Here is a 14,300-nt window from a genome sequence, read left to right as displayed (position 1 = left end):
TGTGTAAAATTATTATTATAAATTAAAATAAAAATACATAATATATATATATAATCAAACCGACTCATTAGCTAACAAACTTAGTTTATTCAAATTTAAATTCAATTCATTTAATATATAAATTCAAATTCATACTCAAGCTTGGCTCATAAATTTATGAACTCATCAGTTTATCGAACTGATAAGGAATCGAACTTGAGCTAAATTATAATCTAACTTAGGGCCAGTTTAGCTAAACTTCTTAAATAAGTTCTTTTGAAAAATGAGCTTAAAATATAAGGACTTTTATTAATAATAACTTTTAAATAAATTATTTTGTGTTTAGAAAATTATTATAAAAGTTCTTATTTTAAAGTTGTGCATTAAATAGGAGTGATAAAAATAACTTTTGAAAATAGAAGAAGTCACATTTTTTAATTTCTTCAAAAGCTCTTAAATAACTTTTTAAAAAGTTAAAAATTTATCTAAAAAATTATATCAAACACTATTAATGCAACTTTTTATAAGTCAAAAGTTAAAAAAAATAACTTTTTGGTGTTTCCCCAACGAACCCTTAATCTACTTACAGTCCTATATGTTGGGTTAAACCATTGTTATTACCAAAGGTTACAAAGCATTTAAAATGAAGGATAAGAAAGAAAAAAGAAAAAAGAAAAAACAATTGTGTTCTCATGTATGTGTTTAGTATATTAGAATAAAGCTTTAGAAGATCAAATAATTTAAATAACCATGTTTTAAGATTATCAACATCTCCCATCTTGTTAATTATTAGTAAGTTCTCTCTCACACACACATGCACATACAATGCAAATTCTATAAATACATGAAGAAGCATATGGCCATATATTATCCTACCCATCTCAAACTCGCACATAGTATAACACATACAAAACAACTAAATATATTCTATCTCTATGGCATATGAAAAACCATTCCTTGACCTTAAGCTTACCATGGAAGATGTTATCTTAGTAAAGCCATCAAAACCAACTCCTTCATCTGTAATCTCTCTATCCACAATTGATAATAGACCAGAACTTAATAGTCTATGTCAAACCATTCACATATTTAAACCACCAAATAACACTATTCTTATTGATGATCCTCAAAATGCCCAAAATGACCCTGCACTTGTGATCAAAGAAGCACTCTCCAAGGCTTTGTTCTATTACTACCCTCTTGCTGGAAGGCTTGTAAAACATGCTGATGGGAAACTTAGAATCCATTGCAATGCATATGGAGTTCCATTTCTGGAGGCCATTGCGAACTGCAAGCTTTCTTGCCTTCACTACCTTGATGGCAGTGACACTGAAAATGCAAAACACTTGGCTTTTGATAATCCTTTTCATGAAGATGATGATGATGAAAATGGTTACCAATATCCCTTGGGAATAAAGGTGACCAAGTTTCTCTGTGGCGGGTTCACAGTTGGAATAGGCGCATCACATGCTGTTTTTGATGGAATTGGAGGATCTCAATTCTTTGAAGCCATGGCTGAACTTGCGAGCGGAAAAAGCGAGCCATCTGTGAAACCTGTGTGGGAGAGGGAAAGGCTAAATGGGTCAATTACTGAACATCCATTGCTAAGTCCCATGGATGAGGCCTCGGCCGCGGTTTCACCTTACTTGCCCACCAAAACTCTCGTGCATCAATGTTTTAAGGTGGATAGTGAGAGCATAAAAAGACTCAAAAAGAGTTTAGTGAAGGAAATAAGTTATAGCAATAATATTAATTACTCTTTGGAGGGTGAAAGCTTTACAACTTTTGAAGCACTTGGTGCTTATGTTTGGAGGTCAAGAACTAGAGCTTTGAAACTCAACTATGATGGAAAAACTTCATTGGCTATTGTTGTAGGGTTAAGAAGGAATCACTCCTTGATTCCTCCTTTGCCTGAAGGGTACTATGGGAATGCTTTTGTGGACCCAAAAGTTGTGCTAACAGTAAAGGAACTCAATGAAAAGCCACTCTCACATGTGGTGAAGATGATCAAAGAGACTAAGAAACTTGGTTTCTCAAAGGAGTATATTAGGAATGCTATTAACACAAAAGAAACAAAAATAAAGCACTTTGATTATCAAGGTATCGGTGCATCTATGGTTTTGTCTAGTTGGATGCACTTGGGTATGTTGGAAAACATGAACAAAGGGTGGGCTAAGCCAGTGAACATGGTACCGGCACCATGCAACATGTTTGGGACAGTTGGAGTGTGCATTTTTTCACCTCCTAGTGACTTGGATCCTTCAATGAATGGAGGTGTTAGAATCTTTGTTTCTCTACCTAATGATGCTATGCCCATGTTCAAGGAGGAAATGGAAGCTCTCATGCTTGTTAAACCATAGATGATGGGCAACAACAACAACAACAACAACAATAATAAAGGGTGCTTGGTGTGTTCATCATGCATGCAAAGACTATGGTGTCTACAATCACCTCTCATCTAGTGATAAATAATAATAAATAAATTGATGGTGTGATGTCTATAATGTAAAATAAGTACATATATAATTATGGTAACCAAATGTGTTTCATGTTTGATTCGTGCTAGTGATTCTGGGTCTTTCTTCTTCCTAATGTTGCCTTGAACGTTTGTAATACTTTTTGTCTGAAATAAAAGTTCAATATCTTATCAAGAGCTACATTAGAATTGCTTGCATACATTAAGACGACAAGGCTGAAACACCTTGTGGCTTAAAAGAGATAAGGGCTCTGAAGGCCATACTGAGCTTTCAAGAACCCTAACCACATAAGAAAATTCACCCATATTCAAAGAAAGCATGCTTTAACAGCAGAGGAACCTTCTAGAAGCTATTTTTCATCAAAATCAACACATGAACACCAAATTCCATTAATAGCCTTCAAGGTTGAACACCATTAATCTCAAGCCATAACAACCGAGAAAATGAATTCTCCTCACAACACCACTTTCTTGGGTTATGGAACCGGAGATCTAAAGCTGGAATATCACTAATAGCGAAAGAGAATTAAAAACAAGAGAAAATATTCCAAGAGTGAGAATATCACAAACCTCCCTAAGATATAAAGAGCCAATATCCATAGGAGGATAACCTTGCATGGTATTAACAATATCAACAATAATGCTTCTAGAAAGGTTTTCAACCAGATCAGAATTTCAGAGCCTTTAACTTCTTTAACACTTTGATTATGAAAAGGTAATCACTGGAGGGAGGGACAATGCCACAAGAGGAAGAGGCAGCACCGGAAGAGGGAAAAGGGGAATTCGTGTTGCAAAATATAATGATTTAATATGTATGCTCTATCAATCTGTGCACAGACTACAGACCGTATAATATGAGTACAAATGATATTAAATTATGTGTATATGCGTGTGTGTAAAAAACTAATAAAATATAAAAAAATCTAGTATATTAGTTCACTACTGGCCAAAAATCATTGGCTTTGTAACATTTCTAATTATGAAATTTGATATACAATTAATTATATAAGTATCCTAGTCTAGCTTAAAGCTAAGCATTTGCATGGGTCTTTAGAGTTTGGGAAAGTGTCTAATGTGCAAACAATTTATAGCATGAAATTACCATTAAATATTTTGGTAATCAATATGTGCAAATCTATAGCATGAAATTACAATTAAATATTTTGTTAAAATTAGTATATGATGTTAAAACATGATTACAAATATATTTATTTGGTAATAACAAATGACATGCATTCTAATCCTTACTTTAAGAGTTAGTCTTGTTGGTTCTAGACAAATCAACTTCTAATGAAGTTAACCCAGTGGTGCCAGGGCTCCTAAGCTGATCAAGCTGTTTCTTGCCACGACGGAGTAAGTACTCAATGTATTGAAAATTCTTCCGGTCTACTTCCGTGGAATTTCGGCGGAACTCTTCTGATATTATCGACTCTATCTTGTGTCGTTCTTGATCAGATTTGGATCGGGCGACACGAAGAAATCCTCTATATAAGCTGAGTACTTGCTTCTGCATTCCTGAAAGTCTCTGAACTCGCATCTTGTCGTGTCTAACAATAGTTAAGTTGTTGAATTCAGTTCTGTCAAGAAAGAACAATCCTTATTAGTTCACAGCATCAACAGTAAAGAAACAACAGCTGGCATTCGTTGGTCCACCCTTGTGGGCAATGTTGCATCAAAGAGTGGATAATGAGCATAGGACTACGGAGAGTTCGAAAAATGAACACCAACAGACAGCAACGCAGTGGAGAGCACCGGCAACAATGGCAGAAGTAAAATGCGATTGGAGCGACTAGTGAGTATAGGACTGTGGCTACTGATTAGGATTCCAAGAGGAAGAGAAAAAAGAAATTGAAATTGAAATTGAAGGGTGTCAATTGAGGTTAAGACAGTGCAGTATTTGCGATATTTTGGGTTAGATTTGGATGGGCTTGGTGGGCACAACTAGATCGAAAGTGAGAACAGGAATAACTAGCAGCTTCAAAAGCATTTCAAAATTACAAGAAAAGTCCAGGGAACTGACATTGACCAAATGGTACTTTTAGTGAACAACCTCTTAACAGCAAACTCTTGTCACTAGGCCTAAGACTCATCCCCAAATCTCTTAACAGCCTCTAATCGCCAAAGTAACATCAAAATATCAGAATTACTAAGGCCAACTCAAATCGAACTTATACACATCATAGAGGAAAAACGGGCATTTAACCGCTAATGCGCGAGAAACTTGCTATTGAAACCAGGGCAAACGACAACGAGAATGTGCAAACTTTCATATCAACACCTCCGTATTCAAACAAGCTTGCCAACGATTCAAGAATCATGAATTTTTGGGTGCTACATATTTAGATAAAGGGAAATTACTGAAACTGCCCTGCAGCAGAAAAACTGCACTGTCACTTTCTTCCAAAAATCACCATAAATTCTAAAGACCTCTAGATGAGCTAAAATTTGGTGGGGACAACTAGAGGTACTAAAATTCACACTTGTTTTAATCTCATATGTTTTCAAGCTTTATAGACTTAATTATAAATTTTAGCAGTTAGCTGTCCCGTTATTGAAGAAATTCAGAATCAAGTCTGGCAGTCCTTCTTCCAAAACTCAAATCTAATCTTACAGAGATTGAAATACTCCCGAATTTGGTGACCATACACTAGACACAACTAGCTTTCACCCAAATTTGGTCCCACACAAAAATGTGGTCTGTGCAGCGAGATATAGGTTCCATAAGTTGCTGTCCCTGCACTTAATTCTGCGGAGAAATCAGAACTTGAACAACACTGTTTAACAACCTACTAACTCAAGTTGATTCCAGACCTTTGGGAAAACTAAATTAAGGATCCAACCTACCCTTTTCGATCCTAATACACGATTAACCAATCACAAACTCCGATCTGCTCAGATTCTCCAATTTCATCAAATTGTTGATTAACCTATGGTTGATTGATTCGCCAAGCAATGCCTTTAAACTTGAAGCAGACTCAAACTTCTGCCATTCTCGCTCAAACTCAACTTGCTATTTTCATCATAACATATAAAAGAGTGCCCTTAACCTCAATTCAGATCCAACAACAACCAATTCCAAACCACAATGAATCAGCTTAATCCATTTGAGAAGTCTATTCTCAAACTTCACAACCATTCAGACGTGCAATATTTTCCACAACTAATTAAAAAAAAATGCAGCTAGTAAGGCAAGACTGAGACTCAATTTACCCATATTTTAACCACAAAAGCACTTCCAAACTCACAAGAAAAATCCAAATCACATAATTAATTAAACCTAGTTTCCGATTTCGTCATCCTAATTTGTGCTTTTTTGGTTGTCTAATAATATAATCAAATTTACAGAAGACTCTTTTCCTTCACTATCATATTCAAGTAACAGCAAAAACAACCAAGGAAGAGATTAAGAACCTGCGATTTTGTTGAAGCAAGCAAAAAGGAGCGGCGGATCTCCTTCGGCGGTGGCGACAACAGCAATGCTTCCTTTTCAACAATGGCGACAGCTGGTGATTCCGTTATGCAAAGACCTGCTTTGAATTCTGGCAGAGATAGGTGAATTTTGTCGCTCTCTTTTTGTGGCGGTGGCTAGAATGGCAAAAAGGAATGGTTTAGAGCAATTCAAGAGTTCTCAATTTTTCATTTGGCGCAGGGCGGGTACACTTATCCGGCGAGATAAGGGTAGTTAATGGTTATTGCGTTTTTCTTTTCATGAATTTATGTTTTTATTTGTTGTAGGGGTGGATATGCACAGGGTGAAGTCGCTCGTCTTGGATTCGACTCTAAATAATGATTGGGTTTATTTTTAAAAATTTTTATCCGATTTTAAATTTAACAAAGTCATACTACTTTCAGGTCACATTAAAATCGGATCTAAATCAGTGAAGTTTAGGTTTAGATAAATTTTATGTCAAAAAATTATAATATATTTATTTGTAAAGAAAAAAAAATTGTATTTGTTATTAGGGATGTGTATGGCCCGATTCGGTCCTGAACACTTTAGGGGTTAATTTGATGTAATTTTACCGGATCTAGGGTCAGGTAAGGGTCTCAAAAATAGACCCGGTCATTATTTCGGGTCGAATCTGGATCATGGCTCGGGTCACCCGAAATCGGCCCGGTGACCCGATCATCATACACAATTAATATTTTGTGTTATTACTGATGGATGATGGCTATTCTTATGTGAAATTTAAGTATTGTAAACCTTAATATTTTGTGTTATTAGTTATTATAAGACTATAAGTTAATGTTTTACGTTTAAAATACATAAGATTTTAGACTATATAATGCATAATGTTGTGTTATTTGTATTGATTTAAATATTTGGTGTTATTAGACAATATTAGTATTGATTATAATTATGCTTTAATTTTAGAAAAGAGTTGGTTCTTGTTATATTTTTCCAAATGAATTTTACCATGTCAAATAATGGTTGGAGTCTTGGAAATTTGAATATTTTCACATGCTAGCAGCTTATAAAAAGGTATCAAGGTAATGTAATGCTAACGGCCCGATTTTTACCCGGTATAATCGTGACCCGAAAGTGTATAGGTTTCATTGGGTCTAGGGTCGGGTTTGGGTCTATTAAAATAGGCCCGATATATATTTCGGGTCGGGTCTGGGTCACATCAAACCCAATTTCACCCCGCCCATGCACACCCCTACTTGTTACTAAGAAGTTGATATTCATATTTGAACTTGAATTTGTCCATAAATTCTAATTTCGTGCTTCTTTGATCTATTTTTTAATTCAACTAAGTGTGATTAAAAATAAAACAATAAGTTTAATTAATATAACATAATATTAGAATTAATTTAAAATATATATACTTTTTTTTAATCTCCTATAGAATGGGTGAGGACGAGTTCGTCTTGACCCGAATTCGACCTTAAATAATTGACCGAATTTATTTTTGAGACCCTTATTCAATCCTAGACCGATAAAATTACACAAAATTAACTTCAAAAGTGTTTGAATATGGGCCGAAATTTCGAATCGGGCCGGACTAGGTATACCCTAATTTGTTGTGTTACTATTTTTTTCCCTGATTTTTTAAACAAGGATTTATATAGATATGAGATATCAATGAATCTATATTAAATCAAATACGCAAAAATAATTTGAATTACTTTTTTTATATTAAGAATTTAATTCTTATATACTATTAGTATAAAAAATTTGTATACAAAACAATTATTTATGTATTGTTATGTGAGTAAAAATAATTAATTTTTAAATTTTTTATCTAAAAATTAATTTAAACACATGAATTTGATTGAATGACCGATCCATCCAAATTAAAATTCTAATATTAATTATATTTTTTTATAGTTTGTAATTGGAATTTTTTTATTTATTGTAGGCATCAAGGGTTAACTGTGATTTTCTGTTAGATCAGAATTTAGTCATACGTGAAATGTAAAATGTTTGACTAATTTGAATGGAAATATGATCTTCAGATTTTTTTGTTTTCTTCTTTTAGAAAAAGGAGGAGTTGTAAAGCTATCAACTAGACACCAAGACAAACTTTTCTTCTCTGTCTCTAACCACAGATTCACTTTCATAGATAGCGAACTCCACAAAGATCATTGCTCATTGTCTCAGCTTCTAAGCATAAAATACAGTATCATAAATGTTACAAACAACACGTTACCCGGTGAAAAAAAGGGACTAATTAAAAATGATTGAATCCTTTAACAAGCAGGTTCATCCTTCACTGAGCTTCCTCAGTGCTAGTTGATGCTTCAGAACGCCTTCTCTTTGCTTCGTTATCACCAAGATGCAGCGAAACGCATAAATCTTCGTCGCAGCCACTCCTTAACAAGGACAAGTTCTCGGTCGCAGCCCGCTCCTGCATGCTGTTCTTGTGCAGTGGAGACCGGCTCACGAAACTCGGGATGAACTGGTGTTCGATACTGGGAGCTACCTTGATCCCATCTTCTAAATGAAATTCAGTCTCCATATTCGACGGTTTCATGTCTTGGTTGCTAGTCTCAACTCCTAAGGGAATGGACTGAATCTGAAGACCAAGTGACTCGTACTTATCTACGGATTTATCTTTCAGAAGCATAGCATCAGGGGTTGATGAGTCGCCAACTGTAGAGCCAATCGCGGTTGCAGAAGCAGCTCTTTGTTCTTGCACCGCCACTAATATGTGACAGCAGAAAAAACAGAATCAGGATTTATAACACAAGATCTGAATGACGGAAAAGAGTAACAAAAAAAACAGATCATTCTGAGAAAAAATTGACAAACCTCTTAGTCCTTCATCTGTTGTTATCAAATCGAGTTCAAGTAGATTGAGAAGACGGCCTAGATCAACCCCACTAGTCCAATTCTCAGGAGGTTGCCCAATTTTCAACTTAAGGCGGCCCCTATTAGCCGTTCCTCCCCATATGATCCCAATTGGTCGTGGTTTCTCGCTATTGTCACCCTTTAACATGATGAGACTTCCACTGTCTCCTTCGAGGTCAAACGTTTGCTGGTTCTCGCCAACCACAAGAAAATCTGTTAGAAAGCATATTCCTTTTTCATCATTATACTCTAAGGCATAAGCCAAAACAATGCCTGTAGTCAAGCCGGAACTTCTTCCGACCTTCACCACCTGTTTTCCAATAAGGCTACTAATTGGTGCCTGTAGGTCAATAATTTTTACATCACCGATATCTCCAACGCCTCTCACTACAGTAGTAACAGTGGACATGTCAAAGTCATCGGCAAAAGGAATAAATGCGCCATCGGCTCTCACAAAAGTCTCTGCAAGAGAAACACACCGTGATGAAGGATGACTACGCATGGGGAAATGTGAGTCGGTGCAATATAATTTATCAGACCTATAAAACTATGTTACCTGGGTTTATTCCAGCAAATATGCCATACCAAAGTTCATCTGTTATAAATGAAGTTGCTCGCTCTACTGCACCAAGGTAAACCCCAGGCCCCAAGGTGGGTGGAAGAGGATGAAACATCTTTTGATTCGGATAATCCAGGTCAACTGCGACATGTCGATTTGTGAGAAAACCAACCTGCCGACTACCTGTTTGGCTCCTAACAATGGCACCCAAAGTTCCATATGTCTCCTGGCTTGCCACCTGTACGAAGGAAGTAAGCAATTAGAAATTCAACTGATTCATGAATACAGGAATTTTGACACCATTATGGTTCCAGAAAAGTAACAGATACAATAAAATGATGAAGAATGAAATCTGAGGACTATAGAAGGTCCAGACATGAGGATATTAAACTTCAGAGGTGACCATATAAAACAATTACAGTACTAGTTGAAATCACAGCATACAACCAACAAAGTTAGAATCATGTAGAAAACGCTTTCTTGGCAACAGAACCACATTAAAATTAACATCATAATTGGCAAACCGATAAAAGGACAGTAACAACGGTTACCTTATCATGACATCATTATCAGACCAAAAAGCCTTCTTTCGTCATTAAATCTACACAATATAAAATGAATCAAAAGTATTCTATTTTAAATTGGAACAAAGAAACACCTGAGATCCTGAACCAATGCAAGGGTCACCCCCACGCAAGTCATCTACAATCTCTGTATACAGCTGTTCCTTTGGAACTGGCTCTGGGGCACCAAAATAAGAGAATTCCACCACATCTACATCACACCATACTCCACCAGGCCCCTGATTTACATATTAAACATTTAAGTGCTGCACTAGGCATTAGAGAACAAATAATTACTAAATATCTAAAAAAGTTAGGGTAGATTCAGATTAAATATTGTCAACAACCTCAAGTGCAGTGGGTAGACATTGGATTGGGCTGAGCCATTGTTTGTGAACTTTCCTCGAAACAAATACTAAAATGGCAGGAATATCTGTTAATACACCTCGCCGTATGCGAAAACCAATTGCTGTACCAAGGCTGTAACAACGCAGTATCTTGCTGTGAAATGCCCTAATTGTCATGAGTTCAAGCAATGTGGTTGCCTGCTGCCCCTTTGGCAACCGACCAAGTGTTTCAGGTAGTACCCCCTTTTGGTTGTAGTGTTGGTGGACTCAGTGAAGGCAGATTAGAATGACTGCAACAATTTCTTTCAAGGTCCAAAGATGATTCTTCTGACGGAGTTGAACCAGAGTTACGACCCCTCATGTTAAATCTGGTGCGCTCCATCTTTCTATTAACATAAAACAGTATTCTTATATAAACAAATGCAGATTGATAAGATGTTAAACTTAAATCTGACAAACAAGAGCATAGTAAATAGGATCACTGTCTTAGTTCAACTTTAGATTAAATGTAGGACAGCGAAACTAAACAGAGCTATAGATCAAACTCACTACCAACATTAGGGGGTTCGTCTTGGTAAATTCAGCTCATATGTCTATACTGTTGTCTATAAATTTTAAATGCAAATGAGAAAACATAAAGTATTAAAAACATAAATAAAAGTAATAGATCAACCCTAAATTACTCACAAACATCAAATGGAGCAGCAAAGAAAGCAACAAGCAATAAGGAAGATTAAGGGAAGACAAATATTGTAAAAGATAGTGAGGACAACTAGCACCTACATTCCTACAACTACAAACTATTACAATTCAAACTGCTATTCCAATATATTATACATGACATTAATATTCAATGGGTATGCAATTCAAAGAGCTGCAAAAGTAAGAACTAAACAGCATACTGCTATAGAAGAGTGATAGAGACTAACATGAATAAACAGCAAACGCATACAAGGACGTTCCAGAAGCAACCTATTACACCAGCACAGGAACAAATCACATTAAGAACAGTATAAATATAATTAGGATTCTTTCCACTCAACATATATGAAAACACATTAAGAACCAGCAGAGGCATGAAAACTGAAAACAATACATATTTGTTTAATGAAAATGCCCCATGCATAAGGGCAATGGAAGTGATTAATATAATGGTATTAGGAACAGAACCTGACAACTATTAATCCATTCTTTGCAATACTCAGTTTAAGGAAATACAATATTTCAAATTCAGCAATAAACCAATAACAATAGTAAGGCAATAGACATCCACAAAACATCATTCGTGTTGAGGATTTTAATCATTCAATCAAAGGGAAAAGAAAAAAAAAAGAGAGGTCCAGTAGACCAAGTTAAGGACCTAACTTATCGTTATGTATTCATATTTCATAACTTGGTTTTCTAAAATCTTAACTTATACTCTTGAGTTTCCCGTTTAGGGACACACAAAACCATCATAAAAACCAGTAAGGAAGGTGAAAAATAGAAAATTGGACCGCTCCTAATCCAAGCCATCCTCTCAATCAAAGCAGGTTTGTCAGGATTTCAGGCATTCAATCACAGAAATTGATCTTTGTTTAAGATTTAAGCACAACCAAATAACTAGAAGGGGAAAAAATGGATACAAAATTAGAAGCCAAAACTAATTTCGAGAAGGCCAAACATGGAGAATATTCCGATGTCCAAACGAGGAAATTCGAAGAATGGTTCACTTTTCACTGAATGGCTTTTAATCCTCGGATATCTATCGGTTGGTAGCTAACGACTAATCCCTAGCCTCGTCAGATTTCACCTTTAAATTGGGTCTGAGGCCCGATACCTGATGCATATACACTGTCCTTGAGGATCGAATCGAAGGGCATGACACTCAAACAAACCAAGCAACTACTACTAGTGCTGATCCTCGTGGTTATAGTAATCCATATTATAACTAGCCCTCATACTACTAATTGGACTACTATAAACTAATCATACTATTATTCATAGGCCTAACGCCAAATATGGCTAAAGAAGTTCAAAATCTCCATACCTCAAACTTCTTCTAATCTACCTGCTCATGAATCAGAGCCTAGACATATACAATTATACAGTAACATCAATACTAAACAGCCATATACACAAGCACCCCACTTAATCGGAAACAGTACTTCTAAAATTAATAACGCGTATTCACACTTTACTAATCAAAAGAATTGCAGAGCAGTTAACTCAAACCAAACACTGTTACACTCAAAAGCATTAACACAAACATCTTTGGGGCATGAAAAAAGTATCAAAGTTCAAACCTTGAATTGAGTGAAAGACAACTCGGTCTGGAGCATATTCAAATCATACTTGAAACCTTGAATCGCATGATGGGTAGGTGAGGTAACAGAGAAGTTCATAAGCGATCACGGGGCATGAAGCTGAGGAAAGATACGAACTTTGCTGCTCATCAACACTGCTGAGTGCTGAGTGTTGTGAGTGTTGAGTGCTGAGTCGCGTGGGGTGGTTCACTCGAGTGGACTCTTCTTTATTTGGGGAAAAGCTCTGTTTTTCTTTTTTTTATTATTATTATTTTAATTTTTTTCTAATAAAGTACAAATCAGTTTCTATTTTATTAATTTTTTAAGAAAAATATGCATTGTAGATTATGTATCTTTTTTCTTTCTATTTTAAAAAGAATAATTCTTATTTTTTATTAAAAATATTTTTAAAAATTTTTTTAAGATAATAACTTAAACATGTGTCTTTATAACACTGAAAATTATGAACTAAAAATGTAAAATACAAAATTTAATTATTAATATATTTATCATACATTTGTTAAAATAAAAAGTTAAATAGTTTTATAAATAATAATATCCTAATAAACTCTTTCACTTTTTAGTTTTCAATGTTAGTTTAAAATTAAGGATAAATATGTCATTTACTATCATTCACACTAATTATATTTTAACATTTTCTCTCTCATTTATTAATGTCTTGTCTCTTTTTATTAATAGCCTTATTTAATGCACATTATTATACTTTTAAGATATTCTCTAAATACCAATGTATATTGACTTTATTCACTCCCGTTTCTCCATTTTAGAATAGATTAATTTTAGATAAATATATTAAACAATAATTTACTAAAATTTTAATAGAAGAATAAGTGAAGTCCGTCCTTAATAAATTTTAGAGTAATACTACGTGTATACTAAAATTAGATATTAAAATCAGTTATTAATATAAAATACATGTTAAAATATAAATATATATTAAAAATAAACTAAATCATATATATATTTACATAAATATATTGATAGCTAATTTTAATGACTAATTTTAGTATACAAATAGTATTTTAGTAAATTTTATATAAACTTATACACTTGAGGAAAATAAAGTACCAAATAAATTTTTGAAAAAATTCTATGATTGACTTATAAGTTTCTAAATGAAAAAATATCAAATAAATTTAGTAAAATTATAAAAATTAACAGAATAATTTAACCAAAATTAAAATATTAAATTTATAAGTCTATAAATAATTGAAATATGGACACAACTTATCCTCTCCCTAGTCCGATGGAGGCTTAGGAAGGAATTATTGATAGAGAAAATATGAACCAGAAGATATCCTACTTGGATATGGTGGTTGGCAATGGTTTTGACAATCTCAACCCCAAAAAAATAGCTGAACTGGTTGCAGAGGAATACATGTCGAATCAAAAATCTTTGGAGGCTAGAAAAGATTTGGAGACTCTCTTCAATCCCAAACTAAGCATTAAAGTCACTTTGGAGGAGTATGAAGATTGGTGCAAGCCATGGAAGCTAACACTGATAGTGAAAACCCTTGGTAAAAACCTCAATCTCCAAGCTGTGGAGAGATGGGTTCTCAAAAATAGGCTAGAAAAGATAGAGTTCGAGTCATGGATCTTGAGGAGAACTTCTTCTTGATTCGTTTCTTTAATCAAGAAGACTACTCGTACGCCCTCTTCAAGGGACTTTGGATGATAGCGGATCACTACCTCCTAATATAACGTTTGAGACCTCTCTTCATGCCACAAGATATAGATATATGCAAGGTAGCTATCTGGATCAAAATTTCAAACCT

At 34.7% G+C, this 14,300-nt stretch overlaps 2 protein-coding genes and 1 non-coding gene across 5 annotated transcripts in view; 1 reads left to right on the top strand and 2 right to left on the bottom strand.

Annotated features, from left to right (window-relative positions):
- Positions 1–844: 844 nt before the first annotated feature.
- Positions 845–2,427, top strand: LOC107475121 (spermidine coumaroyl-CoA acyltransferase). The gene has a single exon (XM_016094746.3). It carries the CDS (start codon positions 915–917, stop codon positions 2,337–2,339), a length of 1,425 nt encoding a protein of 474 aa, XP_015950232.1. The 5' UTR covers positions 845–914; the 3' UTR covers positions 2,340–2,427.
- A 410-nt stretch (positions 2,428–2,837) lies between these two features.
- Positions 2,838–14,300, bottom strand: part of LOC107473713 (succinate dehydrogenase assembly factor 1, mitochondrial) — a 62,436-nt gene continuing 50,973 nt past the window's right edge. The window contains exons 1-3 of one of the 3 annotated variants that reach the window (XM_052258476.1): positions 5,867–6,167; positions 3,704–4,032; positions 2,838–2,947 (exon numbers count right to left, since the gene is read on the bottom strand). In XM_052258476.1, coding sequence (XP_052114436.1) covers positions 3,705–3,992 — 288 coding nt within the window. In that variant the 5' untranslated portion in view covers positions 3,993–4,032; positions 5,867–6,167 and the 3' untranslated portion in view covers positions 2,838–2,947; position 3,704. The other 2 variants (XM_052258477.1, XM_021136113.2) reach the window with 2 other exon arrangements.
- Positions 7,892–12,718, bottom strand: LOC107474677 (protein NARROW LEAF 1). Its single transcript, XR_002371214.2, has 7 exons — positions 12,505–12,718; positions 11,149–11,191; positions 10,220–10,605; positions 9,968–10,111; positions 9,307–9,547; positions 8,712–9,212; positions 7,892–8,603 (listed from the first exon to the last, which is right to left on the bottom strand). It is a non-coding gene; the product is annotated as a protein NARROW LEAF 1 (transcript).

This window comes from Arachis duranensis, chromosome 1, assembly GCF_000817695.3.
Source record: "Arachis duranensis cultivar V14167 chromosome 1, aradu.V14167.gnm2.J7QH, whole genome shotgun sequence".
Lineage (NCBI taxonomy): Eukaryota > Viridiplantae > Streptophyta > Magnoliopsida > Fabales > Fabaceae > Arachis > Arachis duranensis.
The sequence above is the reverse complement of the archived record's forward strand: the minus strand, read 5'-3'. Positions and strand labels throughout refer to the sequence as shown.